The following is a 21873-nucleotide window of genomic DNA, read 5'->3' as shown; positions in this document are numbered from 1 at the left end:
TAACTCAACATAATAAAACAGTCAATTCAGTTATTAGCATGAAATTACTGTAATAGAGTGTAAATATATACATTTTAAAAGGCACTAAAGCATACTGATAGTGCTTTTAATACATTCTTCTTATTATAAGGTTTCAAGAAAGGAATTTTCTAATTAGCCACTTAACATTTTAAATCTTGCTGGATTATTACAATTTTTAACTTTTGAATACATTTTTTTGTTAAAGTAAAAAAAATTCAAGTTAATTTGAATCCAACATGCCTTATACTGCTCCTGATTGACCCCAGAAGAGTCCTCTTACAGTATGTGCTAAACTGACCACCTCATTCTGCAGTTGCTGATTTTGAAGTTCAATACATTTCCCAACCCTTTTCACTAACTGCTACAACAACCACGGATAACAGAGAACAAAAATAATAAATTACTCCAATTCAGGTAGCTTAGTCATTCTATTTTGCCTTTTTTGTTGTGTTGTTGTTAAATGGAAATCAAAGGTGAATTTATCTATTTATCTCTGTTTATCAAAGACTGCATGTTATTCTTAATGCACGGGAAACCACCAATTTCTATTTCTTCCTCATTTACTATCTGTATCTTCTTCCTGTTACTCAGTATATTGTTTGTCAACCTGCACAAAACCAGCAACACCTCTTAGAAGACGATAGTGCAGCAAGGCAAAAGCAGAATGTACAATACTGATACTGAGATTTTTAGATGTTATTTTATTTGGCAAATTCATTCTGTCCCTTTTTGGTATTCTACATTGTCTATAATAAATGCTGCAGGCATTATCATCCTGCATAAAACTTTACTCCTTGTAAAATAATCTGTTAGATTTATTCTTTTTCAAAGAACCAACTGTCCTGCCAGATAATGCTGACATTCAGAAAAACATAAGCAACATAGTACTGTAAACAAAACAGCAAGAACACAAGGATAAATCTATATCATTCCATCAGCATCTATTTTTTATGACTATCAAACAATTTATTTTAAAAAAATAGGTGTTAACCCTACTGAATAATTTGAAAACAAATTAAATCCATCAGCCTGTGAAAGCATGAACCTTAATACAGAATAAGATGCACTTTAATATATTAAAAAGTTCATACTGCTCATAAAAGTTACTTCTTCCTCATTTAGGCAGGAAAATAAATGAAGTCCTCTTCTCCAGGTGACTTTCCCTCTTTGACCTGCCATGGGCCAGTGCTCACTTTATCTAGTGATTCATTTTCAATAACTCCAACAGTATTTGTTCTGACATTTTAATTAAAATACGACCACTACCTCATCCTGATGATAAAAAGGCCTATGTGTCAGTGAAAACTAGCTTTTCAGTGCCTCAGTGCACCTGAGGACCCCTTCTGATCTGAGTTCTTATAGAAAAATTTCAGTCAGGTTCTAAATAATATTTCACTTCAAAACTGGATCACTTTAAACATTAAGATTAATGTAAAAAAAGACACTGAACTGCAAGCTAATCATTTATTTACCATTTGATACTCTAAGAGGCATACAACACTGCTTTTTAAAATGCAAGCTACAGATTATATGTTTAAGCCTCGATCTCTAGTATACAGCTTTGTGGGCTTTAACTGAATGAGCACATTAGAAATGAAATATCCGAATGAAAGAAATAAAACACACAGGTAACTCCCTATTTTACAAACTTGTATTTACAACCCTCCCTTTTTTTGTCCATAATCTGTCTTCCAAAGTCCAATAGGTAGGTAATTGCATTTTCCTCAAATTTTACAAAAACCTGATTTTTCAATTTTTGCTGTTCCCCTTTTGTAAAAATGAGATTTGCCTGTACTGTAAACTGAAAAGAAAGAAAAGAATATTTTTTGAAGATATATGTGCTACTCAAACCAAATCAGACCTTCTGATGAAGGAAATAGCAGCTTTTCCACTTTTTATTATCAAAAAGAAACAGTTTATCAACGAGCCTTGAAGCTACAAAAGAGAATTAAGAAAAGGGGAAAAGAGAAGAAACAGGAAAAGAGTGAAAAGTTAAATATCAACTATTCACAAAACATGGTAAATAGGCTGTGAATCCTTAGCTACACAGTGATCATTTTGCAAGTTAGTAGGTTATCAGCAATGATTATTAGAATGATCTACACTAGTTAGTATGTGTGTTTGGTCACAAAGTAATACTCCAATTGACAAAAAAAGTTCCAGTGTTTTGCTATGAGAAGGCAATTCACTATCGTTGAGTATGAGTACTCCAACGTTAAAAAAAGCTTTAATTCGTTCAGAACACAGCAACCACCAAGAGTACCTTACCCTGCTACTCCATCTTCTACACTGCCTCCACACAAAATACAAGGTTACATTCAAAATTCTGGTATTGATTTTTGAGGACCTTTGATGAACTGGCTTAAGATACCTCAGAGACCAATCCTCTCTTTCAAACAACTGCATTCTTCAACAGCTACATTCCCCAGGCACTATGAAGCTGTCCATGTCAAGGGCGAAGCGCATGAAAACATCTGCCAGGGTTTTCTCAGAAATAGGGTCAAGGCTTTGGGACTCATTACTGGGAATAAGGCCTGGTCTACACTACGAGTTTAGGGCGACTTTAGCAGCGTTAAATCAAATTAAGCCTGGACACGTTCACACGACGAAGCCCTTTCTTTCGCCTTAAAGGGCCCTTTAAACCGGTTTCTTTACTCCACCTCTGACTAGGGGATTAGCGATAAAATCGGCCTTAGCGGGTCAGAATTGGGGTAGTGTGGAAGGAATTCAACGTTATTGGCCTCCGGGAGCTATCCCACAGTGCTTCATTGTGACCACTCTGGACAGCACTCTCAACTCAGATGCACTGACCAGGTAGAAAGGAAAAGCCCCGCGAACGTTTGAATTTCATTTCCTGTTTGCCCAGCGTGGAGAGCACAGGTGACCACGCAGAGCTCATCAGCACAGGTAACCGTGATGGAGTCCCAGGATCGCAAAAGAGCTCCATCATGGACCGAACGGGAGGTACGGGATCTGCTCGCCATATGGGGAGATGAATCAGTGCTAGCTGAACTCCGTAGCAGTAAAAGAAATGGCAAAAAATTAGAAAAGGTCTCCAAGGCCATGAAGGACAGAGGCCATAACAGCAGTGCCGCGTGAAAATTAAGGAGCTAAGGCAAGCCTACCACAAAGCCAGAAAGGCAAACGGAAGGTCCGGGGCACAGCCGCAAACATGCCGCTTCTACGTGGAGCTGCATGCCATGCTAGGGGGTGCAGCCACCACTACCCCAACCGTATGCTATGACTCCTTCACTGGAGAAACACACAGGGAAGAGGGTTCGGGGTACGAGAAAGAGGAGGAAGAAGATAATGTGGACAGCTCACAGCAGCAAGGAAGCGGAGAAACCAGTTTCCCCAACAGCCAGGATATGTTTATCACCCTGGACCTGGAGCCAGTAACCCCCGAACTCACCCAAGGCGTGCTCCCAGACACTGAGGGCACACCGGGGACCTCTGGGGAGTGTACCTTTGTAAATATTACACCTGGTCTGAAAGCAAGCGTATTTAATGATTAATGATTAATTTGCTCTGGCAATCGCGGCCAATACAGGTACTGGAAAAGTCTGTTAACGTGTATGGGGATGGAGCGGAAATCCTCCAGGGACATCTCCAGAAAGCTCTCTTTCATGTACTCCCAAAGCCTTTGCAAAAGGTTTCTGGGGAGGGCTGCCTTATCCCGTCTGCCATGGTAGGACACTTTACCACGCCAGGCCAGTAGCACGTAGTCTGGAATCATTGCATAACAAAGCATGGCAGCGTATGGTCCCAGTGTTTGCTGGCATGCAGACAACATCCATTCCTTATCGCTCTTTGTTATCCTCAGGAGAGTGATATCATTCACAGTCACCTGGTTGAAATGGGGTGATTTTATTAAGGGGACATTCAGAGGTGCCCGTTCCTGCTCGGCTGAACAGAAATGTTCCCCGCTGTTAGCCACGCGGTGGGGGGAGGGGTGAAGTGATCATCCCAGAGAATTGGGTGTTGGGGGCGGAGGGGGGTTAGTTGGGTTCGTGCTGCATGTTAACCCGGGAACCACAGCCCCTCCTTTTACATTGCAAACCCATTTTAAATGGCCAACCCAACGGGTGCTTGCTATGGGAAATGAGGGCGCTACTGTTTGAAACCATTCCCACATGTTAAGAAGGTGAAAAAAGCCAAAAGACTGTGGCTTACCATGGCTGCCTGCAAGCCGTAATCTGTTGCCTGGCACTGCGTGAGTGATCTCTCACACCAAACCGGCAGGCCCTCAATATAAGAGGAAAAATGCGACCTTGTAACGAAAGCACATGTGGTGTGTAATGTGAACAGCAAAACTTAACGTGAAAGAGTGTACCCATTGTTCTCTAAAATGTGTCTTTTTTAACCACCTCTCCATTCTCCTCCACCAGCTGCAAATGTTTCTCCTTCGCAGAGGCTAGTGAAGATTAGAAGGAGAAAACGGCGGACTCGGGACGACATGATCACGGAGCTCCAGATGTCCTCCCACACTGAAAGAGCACAGCAGAATGCGTGGAGGCAGTCAATGTCAGACTACAGAAAAGCACAGTATGAATGAGAGGAGAGGTGGCGGGCTGAATCGCGGGATGAACAGAGCAAGTGGCAGGCTGAAGAGGATAGGTGGCGTCAGCTTGCAGACAGAAGGCAAGAGTCGATGCTCCGGCTGCTGGAGCATCAAACTGATATGCTCCAGCGTATGGTTGAGCTGCAGCAAAGGCAGCAGAAGCAGAGACCGCCGCTACAGCCCCTGTGTAACCAACAGCCCTTCTCCCCAAGTTCCATAGCCTCCTCACCCAGATGCCCAAGAACACGGTGGGGGGGCCTCCGGCCATCCAGTCACTCCACCCCAGATGATTGCCTGAGCATCAGAAGGCTGGCCTTCAATAAGAGTTAAAGTTTTAAACTACAGTGTGTCCTTTTCCTTCCCTCCTCCCCCACTCATCCCGGGCTACCTTGGCAATTATCCCCCTAGTTGTGTGCTGAATTAATAAAGAATGCATGAATGTGAAGTAACAATGACTTTATTGCCTCTGCAAGCGGTGCTCGAAGAGGGAGGGGAGGGTGGGATTTTTGGTTTACAGGGAAGTAGAGTGAACCAGGTTGGGGGGTGGGGCAGAGGGTTCATCAAGGAGAAACAAACAGAAGTTTCACACCGTAGCCTGGCCAGTCACAAAATTCATTTTCAAAGCTTCTCTGATGCGCACCGCGCCCTGCTGTGCTCTTCTAACCGCCCTGGTGTCTGGCTGCGCGTAATCAGCGGCCAGGCGATGTGCCTCAACCTCCCACCCCACCATAAACTTCTCCCCCTTACTCTCACAGATATTGTGGAGCACACAGCAAGCAGCAATAACAATGGGGATATTCTTTTCGCTGAGGTCTGAGCAAGTCAGTAAGCTGCGCCAGCGCGCTTTTAAACGTCCAAATGCACATTCCACCACCATTCGGCACTTGCTCAGCCTGTAGTTGAACAGGTCCTGACTACTGTCCAGGCTGCCTGTGTAAGGCTTCATGAGTCATGGCATTAAGGGGTAGGCTGGGAACCCAAGGATAACGATAGGCATTTCAACATCCCCAACGGTTATTTTCTGGTCCGGGAAGAAAGTCCCTTCCTCCAGCTTTCGAAACAGACCAGAGTTCCTGAAGACGCGAGCATCATGTACCTTTCCCGGCCATCCCACGTTGATGTTGGTGAAACGTCCCTTGTGATCCACCAGGGCTTGCAGCAGCATTGAAAAGTACCCCTTGCGGTTTATGTAGGTGGTGGCTTGGTGCTCCGGTGCCAAGATAGGGATATGGGTTCCATCTATCGCCCCACCACAGTTTGGGAACCCCATTTCAGCAAAACCATCCACTATGGCCTGCACGTTTCCCAGAGTCACTACCCTTGATATCACCAGGTCTTTGATTGCCCTGGCAACTTGGATCACAGCAGCCCCCACAGTAGATTTGCCCACTCCAAATTGATTCCCGACTGACCGGTAGCTGTCTGGCGTTGTAAGCTTCCACAGGGCTATCGCCACTCGGTTCTCAACTGTGAGGGCTGCTCTCATCCTGGTATTCTGGCACTTCAGGGCAGGGGAAAGCAAGTCACAAAGTTCCATGCAAGTGCCCTTACGCATGCAAAAGTTTCGCAGCCACTGGGAATCGTCCCACACCTGCAGCACGATGGGGTCCCACCAGTCTGTGCTTGTTTCCCGGGCCCAGAATCGGCGTTCCACGGCATGAACCTGCCCCAGTAACACCATGATTTGCACATTGCTGGGTCCTGTACTTTGTGAGAGGTCTATGTCCATGTCAATTTCCTCATCACTCTCGTCATTGCGCTGCAATCGCCTCCTTGTCTGGTCCTGGTTTTGCTTTGGCATGTCCTGGCTCTGCATATACACCAGGACAATACGCGTGGTGTTCATAGTGCTCATAATTGCCGCGGTGATCTGAGCGGGCTCCATGATCCCAGTGCTATGGCTTCTGGTCTGAAAAAAGGCGTGAAACTAGTATCTGACGGAGGGAGGGAGGGAGGGAGCGAGGGGCGAGTGACGACATGGCGTACAGGTACAAGGAATTAAAATCAACAAAGGTGGCTGTGCATCAGGGAGAAACACAAACAACTGTCACAAAGAATGCCACCCCCCCAAAGATTAAACTCAAAACCCTGGGTTTAGCAGGCCGTTGATTTCACGGAGGGAGGGGGAAACAAATGAATACAGAACAAATCTATTTTTTACATCTTAAGCTGGCAGACGACGGTGCAGCATGACTGATAGCCCTCGGCATCTTCTGGGTGCTTGGCAGAAAATACTGGGCGCTTGGCAGAAAATAGCATACTACAACTGATAGCCATCATCATCAAGACTGCCCAGGTGCCCAGGATTGACAGCCACTGCAGTACGATGACGACGGATACCAGTCGTAATATACCATCTTCTACCAAAAGGCAAGGGGCTGCTGTTGTGTGCAATGCAGCCCCAGGTCTGCCAGCCCCACGTCTGCCAGCACCCAGATCGCCGATGAAGGCTACCAGTCATACTTCACCGTCTACTGCCAAAAGGCAATTAGCTGCTGCTGTGTAGCAATGCAGTACCACGTCTGCCGGCACCCAGAGGACATATGGTGACGGTGAGCTGAGCTGAGCGGGCTCCATGCTTGGCGTGGTATGTTGTCTGCACAGGTAACCCAGGTAAAAAGGCGCAAATCGATTGTCTGCCGTTGCTCTGACGGAGGGGGAGGTGCCTGACGACACGTACCCAGAAGCCCCCGCGACACTGTTTTGCATCATTCAAGCATTGGGATCTCAACCCAGAATTCCACTGGGCGGCGGAGACTGCGGGAACTGTGGGATAGCTACCCATAGTGTAACGCTCCATAAGTCGACGCTAGCCTCGGTACTGTGGATGCGGTCCGCCGACTTCATGCACTTAGAGCATTTTATGTGGGGGGGACACACAATCGGCTGTATACAACCGATTTCTATAAAACCGGCTTCTATAAATTCGACCTAATTTCATAGTGTAGACATACCCTAAGAGTGATTAGAAATCTCATTATCTTCAGGATGAAGTATACAATTCACTTCAACTTAGAATTTGTACAACTGCAGTTACAAACAGCAAACAAGAGGAGAAGTGGAGGAAAAAGATGAAGACGAGAAAGACGAGAAGCAATGTAAGAGGAGTCATAAGAGAAAGGAAAAGAACACCATAAAAAAGCACACAGCCCTGACTGCTCTGGGGAATCAGACTGGAAAAGTAAATCATCAGCCTATTGGGATTTTATTTTATCTTGGGAGTGCCAATACTAAAATGATGGGCAGCAGTATAAGAAATAAGGAAGAATAAGAAAAAGATGGGATACAAGTAACGCATTGGAAATTGCACTGATGTTTCAGCAGTAGTGTCTGTCTAAGTTCTTTTGAACAAACCCTTTCCCATGCAAGGAAACATTTGTTAGAAATGAAAACACCAGAAAATGCTTTCAGGCCTCCCATGGTTTCTTCAATGCTGGACATTTATAGCCAAGGTCTTGCTCTGCTCCTTCAGAACTGTTGGACCTAAACAATGTCTGAAGGTATACCCAAGACCATTACATCACAGTCAAGGAAAGAGATAAGTGACCTTTAATTATGTTCTCTCACTCTTTTTAAAAATATTTTGAATCCATTCCTTTACTTTAGAACATGGATACCCAAACAGCCGACCAAGCGGAGATCACTCTTGTTTTCATCTTGATAGTGGATTCAGATGTTCAGTAGAAGAAATGTTAAAATTCAAAAGGTAAACATATTTGTAAAATTTTTTCATAATACTTTTCATCTATTTTTCTTACCTCTCTCTGCTTCAGCATTTAGGGAGAACAGCTTCTGTACAACAGGCTCTAAATCTTCTTTAGCGGTTTTAGTTGATGAGCAGGTAAAATGAACCAAGTCTGTTGGAGGGGGAAACACAGATTGATTATGATTCTTACCACTCCCTTACATACAAATATTGATTACAACTTAAAAAAAAAAAAAAAAAAAAAAAAAAAAAACACCAGCGCCAAGAAATGACTTCTCTAAACAGATGTCACTTCTCTCAACTAAGAGAAGAGCTGCATTTTCGGAGCAGAGAAGTTCAGTTTAGGAAGAGTAATGATAAATTTCTGAGAAAGATCCCCAAACATAAAATGAAACTTTTGGGGGGGGGCAGTAGACTCTCTTTTTATAAACATTACTGGAACCAGTAACTCTGCTATCCACATCTGACTCTTACAGTGCAAAAATTTAGCTTTCTCCAATTCTTATAGAGCAAGTCAATTAAACATTTAATATCTGCTTTTTAAACTTAAATTATACATAATATAAAAATCTACCTTAAAAACAAATCCACAACAGTACATTTCCTTTTCTAGATCTTTATGAATATTTTCAATCTCTTCATTCAGACACATTGGTATTTGTACCTGAGAGTCTAACTTCCAATTTCCTTCTTTTCCTAAACTTAATAAAATAGCCTGCAAAGTGCCTGCAAAACCTCAAAAGGAGTTCAGAGAGTGAATGTGTTTTCAAGCAATTTAATCCAAAGTCTAAGGCAATGTTTCCATTCAACACTGTACTTAAAAATATCGGATCATTTACTTAAAGCAATACCGAGATAGCAGTTCACTATGAAGGTATACGTGTAGCTCAGTCACATGTTGAACAAAGAGGTGTGACTACAATCATTAGCACAGCATTGCCTGTAATAGGTTTAACTTGCCTCTTGAATAACAGTCTTACTAGCATGAGTGGAAGTTGCAAACAACTATTTCAATGTAGTTCTGATATAATAGCTCAATATCCAGAGTTTTGTCTGTAGCAACCTGCAGTGAGGTTTGGAGGGAGGAGCACAGGCTGCAGGAAGAAAGAGCTTGGAAGAGGCACCAGACAAATCAGTCTGAATAGAAAGCTAGAACTCTACCAGAAGTTGCAGCACCTCTATAAACTATCCTTTTTAAAAAAATACCACTTTAGTTTTATAATCTTGGAGTCCTTTCAAATTATTACCTAGCAAATGAAACACTATCCATTCCAAAAGAAGCCAATATTAATTTTAGGGCCAAATTCCCCTGTCAGATTATGTGTCATCTGTGCACTGTAATCTGTCCTGTTTACATTCACAGATCTCATGTTAATGTCAATAAGTTTTCTGTGTATATTGGGAGAGCAGAATATCATTTGAGATCCATGGGTAGATACAGAGAAGAGATTTTACACTTACAGAAAAGGCTTCCAATATCAGGATATGACCACGTTAAAAAAAGCAGCAACAAGAAAAAGTGATGCATATACTTGGCACAATGTCAGCTATGGTGTCTCTCCAGACAGCTTGTAAAAGTGGAGGATGGATCAGAACATGCGTCTGAAGCTTACTGAAACTTACAGTAAAAAGATCCATGTCAGAGTTTTCAACTTTTAGAGTCATTGATGTCAACAAAAATATATTCACAACCCAATAATTTTGAACCAGATTTTCAGAAGAGTTCCGAGACCCCAACAGGTTCTATTTAGGTATCTAAATAAGGTCCTGTATAAACTATTGCATCAGGTTATATCTGAAAACACTTGCTAGCCAACATTTTAAACACGCCCTATTTCCCCTTGTCCATGGCTTCAATGACTGCTTTGTCCCTATGCTTCCCAAAGAGATTACCAACAGAATATTTGGGAAGGATGTCATCAGATGTTAGTCTGCAAGTCCAAATTCCACAGACGGAGCTGCAGTCCCTCCAGGATTGAACAGCAAATCTTAGTCAGCTGAGAGTCCTGAAAGATGCTGCTAGGGAAATTCTATTTTAAAGTAGATTTTATATAGGTTTTTGTTTGATTTTGTACTCCTAATGCCCGCACCCCCCATTGAGAACAGCCACGCAAAAGACGTTGCAGACAATACTCTCAGTGCTGAGGTGACTATCCAAGTTTTGTCTCAGTGAAGATGCTATTCTCGTGTCCGTGAGGTCACCACCCTTTTTGTTTTTTTAAAAGCACAAGAGCATGTGAAATGAGATCTCCTCCATCTTCTTTGATTCCCGTCTGTGAGCTCAATGGCAACAATGGGGCTGAATAAAGTCTGTCTGTCTTGTACCAGCTTCATTCATCTTTAAACCTTTTTGATCTATGTCATTATTTACTGTATCTATCCAACACATCCCTGGTATTCCTGTTTTTAGTTTCTTGCATGTGTTGCTATGTATGGTATCCTTTCCAGGTCCAGTTTTGACATTTCTCCAAACCATCACAGACGTCTTTCTTTAATTTTCTATGACCGTGTTAATTCTTGCCCTAGACTTTTTCTTATCTCTTCAATTTTTATTTTCTGCAATCTTGAAACTCCCAGTATTCCACTGAGCCAGTTCATTTCTGCAATCAAAACCTTTTGTTCATTGGCTGTCTTCATAACTCCAGCATTCCAACCTGAAAAACAGGACCAGCATGAAAGTGGTCTCATCTGTGTTAACTTTTGTTTTTATGAAATGTCTTTTAGCCTTCCAGATCTTGCCCACTTTTCTGAATGCAGCAGCAATAAGTCTGAATCTTCTTTTTATATCTTCACAATTCTCATTCTTCGATAACAGTCCTGCAAGGTACACAATTTTTTCCACTTGTTCTAATTTTTGGTCAGTTTGATTTTACCTCTCTTTTCTTCCAGTTGCCATAATTTTTGTCTTCTACATGCAGCTTTTCAATCAATTTTTCTGCTTTCCCAGTCTGCATTGTCACTTATTCTCTGTAAATCCTCCTTATTCAATGGTGTGATGTCAAAATCATCTGTGAATCTAAGGTTGTGCACTATCCTACCACATAACATGAGTCTTCTTGTTTCATCTCAGTGCCACAGCCATTACTGCTTCCAGTACCAAGCTGAACAAATCTGGTGACAGAATGCATCCCTGTCTCACTCATATGCTCATTCTGAATCATTCCATCAGCTGTCTACTCTCATTGTACTTATCGACTTGCTGTAGATTTTTTCTTATCAGCTTTGTCAATTTTTCGGGGACACCATACATTCTCATAACTTAGCATTTGGCACAAAGGTTATGGCATCAAAAGCCCCTTTGAAAATTTATAAGTCAATTCAAGTTTAATTCTGAGGTTTGAGAAGGAGTGTTACTAGGGAAACAACAAGGACAGAGGCTGATGTCATGTATCCTGCACACTTCGTAAGTGATTTTGGGCTATGGAGAGGACTTACAGATCAGAGAGAGGCATCCTTATATGGCACTGGTGGAATTTAGATTATAAGTAATTCTGTGCAACTCAAATATTGACAAATTTGAGGTGCCACATATCAGGGTACAATCCAGACAAGTGAGGAGCTATGTCATCACCTGCCCTGCAACCTTGGGTGCTTCACAATGTTTTGCATGCTGATCACATCCAGGGCCGCTGAGAGCGGGTTCGGGCCCAAGTGAAATTTTTTTTTCAGGCCCTCCAGCAAGGGCGGACCAGCTAAACAGGGCCGAGAGAGGGAAGCCGGGCCCCGGGCCCACTTCCGGACCGCCGGGCTTTGGTAATTTGTACCGGCTCCCCCCGCCCCCTCTCGTCGGCCTTCACATCCTGAGTGTCTGTGGATAGTTGCAGCCCTGGTCCAGCAGCTGTGACCCCAGCAGCCTGTCAGCAGCACACTAGTCACACTCTGACTTCCATCAGCTTTGGTAACCACTTGCAGGGTGACTCCCACACACTCCCAGTGCTGAATTTTCCCCAAAACATGTGTTCTGCACTATCCTGCCCTCTCATTGACAGTTCAGATATTAAAGGTCCATTGCCCATGTAAAGGGTCAATAATCAACGGTTTGCTATTTTAACTGGAGTTACCGAAACAGTTCAGTTTAAACACAAACACTTGATTAGTTTAGATTAAAAATAAAACTAGTTTATTAAACTCTATCTCTAAGTATTTAAAGTGACTAGAAGCATAAGGTGTTAAAGGCAGGAATGGTTACAAGAAAAATAAATATAAAACAATTCCTAGTAGCTAAATCTTCACAAGTTAGGTTTGGTTCAAGGTAAAATCTTGATCAAAGGTTCCCAACAACATAGCTGACCAACCTAGGAGGGATAGCTCAGTGGTTTGAGCATTGGCCTGCTAAACCCAGGGTTGTTAGCTCAATCCTTGAGGGGGCCATTTAGGGAACTTGTGTAAAAATCTGTCTGGGGATTAGTCCTGCCCTGAGCAGGGGATTGGACTAGATGACCTCCGTGAGGTCCCGTCCAACCTTGATATTCTATGATTCTCAGGTTAGGATCTCCCCCTAGAGTCAAAGGGCTAGTTCCTAAACAGTAAAGGCGACGACATGGAGTCAGGTGGTGAAGGACACTCCTTGTTCTCTCTTCTCACTTGTGTTTGCTGAAATGCACATGTGCTTTGTCTCCTGCCATCTCTTCTCCCTGCTGTCTCAAGGACCTGTTTACTACTTGTATGTAAATTGAGGTAAACACAAATGTCTTTGTTTAGCATAGACCTGTTTAACAACTTTTGCCTAGTCAGAGCTGGGTGGTTTTGAACATGGGCTATCATCACCACCACACATGGAGACTTCATAATTTTACATATAATGTTGCTACATACATTTCACCATGATTATAATGATCAGTGAGTTATTAGTTTTCAAATGATATCTCACAAGGCATCTTTTGTACAAAGTTTATTACAATAGTATGTAAGGTATGAATACATGGGTACTTTCAGTCACGGAAGGGAATTCATAGAAGAGCACCAAACTGTTAAGGATGAGAGGAACTGGCTTTTGATTCAAGTTTACAAGAACCAAATACATACATATTGTGACAAAGTTCCTCCTCTATCTTGGTAGGTCCTGCGCTTATTGGCGGATTTTCCTGCCTCAGAGATTCACCATGTGGGTTGGGGAACAGCCCAGAGACCTTCCCTCTGGAAGAACCCACAGTCCAGGTCAATTGGGAGGTTTGGGGGGAACCCGGGCCCACCCTCTACTCCGGGTTCCAGCCCAGGGCCCTGTGGACTGCAGCTGTCTATAGTGCCTCCTGTAACTGCTGCATGACAGTTACAACTCCCTGGCCTACTTCCCCATGGCCTCCTCCAAACACCTTCCTTATTCTCACCACAGGACCCTCCTCCTGGTGTCTGATAACGCTTGTGCTCTTCAGTCCTCCAGCAGCACACCCTCTCACTCTCAGCTCCTTGCGCCTCTTGCTCCCAGCTCCTCACACTCGCACCACAAACTGAAGTGAGCTTCTTTTTAAAACCCAGGTGCCCTGATTAGCCTGCCTTAATTGATTCTAGCAGCTTCTTCTTAATTGGCTCCAGGTGTCCTAATTAGCCTGCCTGCCTTAACTGGTTCTAGCAGGTTCCTGATTACTCTAGTGCAGCCCCTGCTCTGGTCACTCAGGGAACAGAAAACTACTCAACCAGTGACCAGTATATTTGCCCTCTACCAGACTCCTGTACCCCACTGGTCTGGGTCTGTCACAATATATTTGATTAAATATCAAATAATACTGGACTGTGAAAATTTATTTGCCCATTTTTTTATATGTGAGTAAAATATCATAAGTTGCCATCAATCATCATGATAAAGTGGGTGTGTGGGGGACAAACAGATTTTGCTTACAGTCTGGTAAATATTCATGTCAATTTTCAAGGCTGTACTATGGGGATAGCATGATTTCAAGTATCTAAAAAAGAGACTGTACGAAGCTCTGAGAAATACACTGTAGAAAGCTATCCGACATTGACAGTGGAAGAATTTGATTGTTAGAGAGATTTTTTCCTATGTGGAAAGTATATATTTATCGTCCTGTATAACCAATCAAAACAGAAAATGCTACATACTGTATGGGCAAGTCAATCTTGCTACTGAACACAACTATACACTTCCTGCGTGTGATCAAATTTGCAACCTTACTGTATGAATATAGGTTTAGTATTTAATTTTCTTGGTTGCTGGATATTTGGTTTTTTTTTATGAAAAAAGGGATGGAATTTTTCATTGATCTTCCATGGGGCAGCTACGTGATCTCTTTCTCTGCTCCCCAGGGTCTTCTTTTTGGATGGAGCCGGGCACTGTACTATACTGTCTCTATTGGACTCCATAGATCGCTGTTCAGTATTAAAGATCTTGAAGCAAGCATTACCTCGTACTGGACCCCTCCACTGGAAAGCAGTTACAGGGGAACTCATGGATCACACAGTTCTCAAGAAGCAGTGTTGCTATGACTGGAAGCCTTTTAGTGGTACAGCGATGAATGGAGAGGATATGCACGCTGTTCACTATCTCCAGTTCTTCCTACCCAAGTGGATAATTATCTTGAACTCTCAACCACACAGTATTTTCTGGCCCTTTTCCCCTCCCAGTTTCATCAGAGGACAGGACAATCTGTCTCAAGGGAGGGAAGGGAGCAGGTGGAAAGGAAAATGCTAGTTGCAGTATTGTGGAGAGCATAACTGTGCTGTGAGCATCTCCACAGATTTTCAACTCAAACTGAATAGGTTTTCAACTTACCATTCTCATGTCACTATACATTACATACAATTTTGATCAAGCCAACAGTACGAAAGGCAATTACTTAAAATTGAATAAAAATGTTACTGCATATACACAAACCTTATTTCAGGAAAATTGTATACAGTTTTGTAATTTAAAAAAAAAAATTTTTTTTTTTTTAAAGAAAAATTCATGGCACTTTTTTTTTTTTTAAACTGCAGTGCAGCATAGCATTAAAGTTAATTTATTTCATTTACAAGTGTATCAAAAACGTTTTCAGTGAACTCCTAGCCCCACCTAAGTCAATGAGAGTTTTGAAAGACCAAAAAACCCAACATTTTGTGGAATATAAGAAATTAATATATCCTTTGTCTCAACCAAGAATGGAATCTTTCAGCCCAAAATGAGAGTATATCACAAAGATAAGTAAATTAAAATGTGTGGTGATAATGAAAGTCGTCTTGCAACCTTAATTAAAATGTTTTACTATCTCAAATGTTGGAATACAATTTATTTTTCTAAAAAAACAGCTATAAATCACTGATGTTCACATCATTTACTTTCTATAAAATCATTTTTATTATCTTTGAGGTTATGGTTATGAGTCACAAAGTCTCATCAGTATATATTTTGATTATGTTTGATTTACTCAGGTATAACTGCATTAGTTACAGTGGTTGCCAACATTTGTCTTCAAGTAATTCTTCTAGCAGGAAGAACGATGAGTTTAGTTCATGATTTCATCATTACAGTCTCAATTTTTAGGGCAAGTGAAGGAGTTTGGTTCCACTCAGCTGGCAATACCGATTATGTGCCTGTCATTTATGCACTATGATCAAAGACTAGATGTATTTGTATACTTATCTTAAGTAATTGTTTGAGGGAGAAATCAGTCAGGTTAAAACCCATTTACAGATAATGATGTAAAAATAAAATAAGAGATTTATGAAATATGCTCTGCTACTAGAATTTAGCTCTGCCCAAATGCCACCATGTTATTTCAACACTGAAAAAAAATTAACAGTTCATCATTAATTGAGTATAAGAACAAAATAAGTAAAGGATTTAAATTGCACACTTTGATACATCAAAACAAGTACATTCTGAGGAAAGGCTACAAAAATTCTGAGTGAAGTGGAAGTAATGTGGATGGGCGGGATGGAGGAAATGGTTTAAGATTCCATCATGCTCTTGTGCTAGATTTTAGCCTCAATTTAGAATATTGCTTGCATGTGAGTTTATAACCCACTCTGAACATTAAATGCTTTCTAGGTTTGACTTCCTATTGTGTTTCATAATATAGTGAAGAAACCAAGGCAACACATCTGTCATTTAAATGAATGAGCATTAGCAACACAACTGACCTAAAGTACTCTGTTGTATAAATACATAACAAAATAATTATTACAATGAATTTTATTTATTCTATACTATAAAAACAGTTTTAAGGGACCAGGTGGCTCAGTGGATAAGCTCACCTCCTTTCCCTTCTGAAGACCTGAATTCAGATGTAGGTTACAGCACATGAGTTGGTTATTATTCAGTATCATTCTACTTATCTCCTTGAAGTGTCTCAAACTGGTAAACCCTTAACAGAATTTAGAAAAGACCAACTGATTACTGAGAGATTCAATAGGAACAATTTGTTCAACTTTTTCAGACCACATCAAATGTTAACGGTTCAGACATAAACACTTATAAATAGGAATTTTTAATGGAAACACTGGAAGGTCCCTTCTAGTCATTTCATTCACACACACATATAAAAAAATTAAAGGCTAATGCAGAAATATTTAATATAGCCATACAATTCCGATAAAATCTCATTTCTCTTATAATGTTATTATGATGGAAAAATCCTATTTTCTAATATTGGAGCTACATTCTATAGCTACAAAGAAAAAGACTTAATATGTGCTGGATACAATATTTTTGCCTTAGCAATTTGTCCTTTCAAGAACAAACTCCAAAAAGAGGTGTCAGATGAGATTCAGATGGTTAGTGCTTTATTTATTGACAGTAGGAAGTTTGTTATGTTGGATTAATTGTAGATCTGAAAATATATCAAATAGAATTACATTAATTGCTCAGTATACACAAGAACAAAGGAAAAAGATGGAGATCAACAGGACCACACATTTAAAAAACAAAAAAACAGATTGTTTCCAAAATATTCTGTGAAAAAAATCCTTCCTCTTAAGTGTATTTTCTACCTATGCTGAAAGGCTGTTCTCATGAAATGAAATATTTGTAATCCTCTGTAGAGTATAACATATTGCAATATAGGATTGGATTTATGGTGTTAGGCTTAAAGGTAATCTAAAAAGGAAAAAAGTTACAATTGTGCCATTCCTTGCATCTTTATGATGCATGAAAAAGCACTGAATTTCATGTCTGATCTTCCTATTTTGCTGGAGGATTGCTTAGATGAGTCAGAAGAGGCTACTGGAAGCTGTTTCAGATGTAAAATCAAGGGTCGGGTGTTTAATTCTTAAAAATTTTCTCCCAAGATTTTTAGTTAAGTGCTCACAAAACTCACCCCCATTGTTCTCCCTCGAAAAAACAAAAAAAAAATAAATTAAAAAAAAATCACTTCTCTCAATAACTCATGTTTCACTTTTTTTTGGTAACAGTGATGATATAATCCTGCTAATTCTTCAGGTCATCCTGATAACCTGAATTTCCAATGTAAAAAATAAGCAGGAGGAAAAAAGCTCTTTGGGGAAAAACCCACTAACCTTGCCTTCCCTTGTACATGAGAACCAACACACGGTGTAAGCCCACGTCCGCACCCATCTTTTGCAAGATTTTTCATAAATAATCCACACAACCTAGCTAATCTAATCTTGGTTCTCTCATGAGAAAAGATCTTCAGTTTAATGGTGATACTGTAATGCACACACATCTCTGGAGACTAAACCTAACTATTTATTATTGAGTTTTAACAATAGTGTGCAAGTCTAAGTGGCAAACAAACAGATCCACTATTCTACTAAAGATAAACTTGTATTGTTTTTATAGTTCAACTGCCCCCTTTACAATGCAAAGATGCCCCCAACATTTTTCCTCATTTTTTCTCAGCTTATTTGTTAACTCAGAAATATCAGGTTCTGACTTCCTCATTTGACAGAGGACTTTGGCAATAATTTAGCATCTGGAAAGTGACAACACAGCTTCAGACTGAAATTGAACTGCAGTTCTCCCAACTCCAATTGGGAGCACAGTAAGTCACCCAGCTAATTAGTGACTTTCACTGAGTCGGTGACAGAAGCTGTACCCTCAACAGATTACTAAGTGCTGGAGCATGCAATTGTATTTACATTATACCATTCCTTGGTGGTGGTGGGTGGCCATTAGTGGAGGACAACCAAGTTGCAAATGGAGCTCCCTAGCTGCATCAGTGGCAAAAGCTGAAACAACACACCCTGGTCATGTCCCATCTTTGGCCAATCCTGGCCACATTTGTGGCAGTGCTAGCTGGCTATTGTGCCACTTGGGGAGCAGGAATTGCAGATGCATTGCCCCAGAACACTGAGCTAGCAAAGGCTGATTGCAAAACAAAAGTCAGGACTAGAGCTTGGTGAACATTTTGCATTGGAATGATTATCCAATTAATAATGCCCTTTTTGAAAAACTTGTATCCAAAAGTTTTGATTTTTCCTCAGTAAAAATTAAAGTGATGCCTTCCTGGCTGCCCTTACGAAAAAGCTTTTGCCAGTTTTACTTTCTGCCAGTGCTCTCTGCCTCCCACAGCTCCAGGGGAGGGCGGCAGAGCACCTGGGCTCTGTCTCCTGAAGCTGGGGGGTGGGGGTGGGGGGTGGAAAGCTAAATACCAGGGTGCTCTGCTTCTCTGACAGCCAGGCTGGAAGGCTCTCACAATTTAACAAGTAATTTGATGACAGCCTTCCCAGTGGGCAACCTGGAGGCCAAAAAATTCCATTTTGATGCTTCTTTTTTTTTTTCTAAATTCCCTTCCATGAAAAAATTCACAATTTTGTCCCAATATGGGACAATAAAAAAAAAAAAAAAAAGGGGGGGGGGGCAAATTTTTTCCTTGGAAGGGGATTCCCTTTTTTCAGGGATCTCTACTCAGGACCTCTATTTCTGAGAGAGAAAAAGAAAAGTTAGGAAAAGGGGGATTTGGGGAACATCTTTATATCATGAAGTAGCCATGCAACATTTTAAATATTGTTCTGGATAGGTGGGGTTGTAATTTACTTTTAAAATCTCTTGGTACATAAAGAAGAATATTTTCATTAACTGTGTTAAAGAAATGGGCAAGCACTATTTTATAATTAAACCAACAGGGCAGAATCCTGCTTGATCACACACCATCAGTGACATCAAACTTAGTGATAGTAATGATGTGAGTCAAGGGGACAAGATTTGGTCTTCGGTATTTCTGTGCCAGAAAATACACTATACTATAGAGTTCTACACTATATCTTGTTAGTTAAATGAGATAAAACAACACGTGGCCCTAACTGCAACTGGATATGAGGACTATACCTACATGATCAGCTCTCCCCAGGGACTCTTCTGGAAATAAAGGAGCATTATAGCAAGAGTTTACATAAACAATTCTAGTACCTGAGTTTTTCAAAAATATCTTTTTAGATAACTAAAAGCAGCCCACAGAAGCCCATGAAATACTAGGTACATGGTACTGAATAAGATAAGGGTGAGTGGAATTATTTCTCTTTCCTATTGACAGCAGTAAGATATTATAGATTATTTTGCTCAAGCAGGAATCTGATAATTGTGCAACAGACGAATGATTCAAACAAATATTTTAACAATTTTTTCTCATAGCTGATGGAAGCAAAAAAAACCCACCAGTCAAAATACATTTATTCTGAACTTACAGGTGTTTTTCATGCACGTCATGGTTGAAGAACACAACTCAATGATTCGAACTGCTGGCTGCCCTCTTTCCACTGGTGGCACTGTCAAAATGGAAATCTAAAAGAAAGGAACAGAAAATACTGAATATCAAATTAGCCAAAGAAGCAATTTGATCTTTGTTTCATTATTCTACATTATAATGGTGCAATATGTCACACTGTTAACAGACTATTGACTATCTATATAAAAATGCCTATTGCCACAAGGGATCCAAGTGGGAACAAAGCTTCAAGTACCCAAAAAAGTCAAAAAACCAAACACCCCAATATTGATGATATCATATATAGCTATTTCTTTAATATCTACACAGCATATAATCTTGAATATATAATACAAATTTTAACATTAAATATACACTTGCAAAATCTTACTCAAAGTTGATGCTGTTATTGACTATTAAGTTTCAAAATATCCATATTTTCTAAAATAAGATTTAAGTCCTACAAATAAGTTTGAAGAAGTTCATACTTGAGTATTTATATGGTCACAAAAAGAGCTGTTACAGACCAGTGGGTAAATAAGTATGCAATCTATCAACACCATAAATATGTATTTATGCAATAGACTTAGAAAGCTCCAGAGAAGCTGTTGTCAAATCCCATACATACTATACATGACAGATTTATTTCCTTTTATGAACTGCTTTAAAAATTCATAAACAAGTCTGTTAAAGTAGAGTAACATGAAGGATCAAACATCCCACAAAATCAAGGCAATTCCTGGTTAAGGTAAAAAGTAATTGGCGACACTTAAGACTACTTTAATGTAATTTTATTTTCTGGTGTACTCCTTTCAGAAAGAAATCCATGGGATCAATCCTAACCTTACTCACATGTATAGTGCCACAGAGACTACTTTTGCTAGTAAGGTCTGCAGGACAAGATGTACAATAATAATAAAAAAAAAATCAACACTGTAGCCATTTTTAGAAAAATGTTTCTTAACCTTTTCCCACATGGAATCTAACAAACCTAACTATTTTCTTGCCACAACTGACATAAACACAACCCTTTGAATTTTGAAACTGCCATTGGTTCATGAGGATGGAAATAAGTGGGGAAGCCAAGTGTCTAGTGGAGTCTTGATTCTATATGGGCAGCAGTTGGTTGTGAGAACAGTTGGAAGAACTGGGAGTCTATAAAATAACATGCACACAAAATGAATGATGTAGAGAAAAATGATAGGAACTTAGATTCTCCCTTTCTCATAACAGAAGAGCATGTGGACATTTAACTTAATTGAAGGATAAAGGAAATGTTTTAACCACACAGTAGACAGATTGGCAGTAAATTCCACAAAGAACTTAGCACAATAGAGGACTGTATATTTATATGGATAATAAAAATATCTGAGTTATAATAGTCAACATTTAAAAGTTTTGGAAGGGATATAAAAAAACCTTCATGCTTTGTGGCCAATCATTATTATGGATTAGAATGAGACTTCCCTGATGGACAGATTACACTGGTCTACAATTTTTGAGAAGTCGTCTGCTTCAGAGATAAAATGTGCTATTTATTATGTATTTTGATGTGCTGAATTCAAATATGACAATTAAAACAACTGATTGGCTACTGTTTCTAAGGTATTTAAGTTTTTACATTTTATGTCTATGTATATTGTGTAGATAGTAGAGTTTTAATCATAAATTGTAAACCTAGATCTTTTCATGCGTTTATGGTTGCTTTACATGATAATATTTCACCTGTCCTGTTTATGTAACACTTTAAAAATCAGCAAAAGGGTTATATAAATAAAATTTATTATAAAACAAAAGGCAAAAAACTATTATGTACATAGTTTAGTCCTATTCAGTGTGTACTCGGCGCTTCTTGGCTTGTCTCTTGTATTCATTAACTGGAGCATCTCTCGTCACTGCCCAGCAATAGTCTGCAAGCATTGATGGGCTCCATTTGCCCTGATAGCGTTTCTCCATTGTTGCAATGTCCTGGTGAAATCGCTCACCGTGCT

The 21873-nt window shown here is 40.4% G+C and overlaps 1 protein-coding gene across 1 annotated transcript in view; it reads right to left on the bottom strand.

The window, feature by feature from the left end:
• Nucleotides 1-21873, bottom strand: part of LOC135978332 (rab proteins geranylgeranyltransferase component A 2-like) — a 46283-nt gene that overhangs the window by 8759 nt on the left and 15651 nt on the right. The window contains exons 4-5 of the mRNA XM_065579282.1: nucleotides 19863-19959; nucleotides 8341-8439 (exon numbers count right to left, since the gene is read on the bottom strand). Coding sequence (XP_065435354.1) covers nucleotides 8341-8439; nucleotides 19863-19959 — 196 coding nt within the window. The remainder of the gene's footprint in view (nucleotides 1-8340; nucleotides 8440-19862; nucleotides 19960-21873) is intronic.

Source organism: Chrysemys picta, unplaced genomic scaffold, assembly GCF_011386835.1.
Source record: "Chrysemys picta bellii isolate R12L10 unplaced genomic scaffold, ASM1138683v2 scaf215, whole genome shotgun sequence".
NCBI lineage: Eukaryota > Metazoa > Chordata > Testudines > Emydidae > Chrysemys > Chrysemys picta.
Note: the sequence above shows the minus strand (reverse complement) of the source record. Positions and strands in the feature narration are given on the sequence as shown.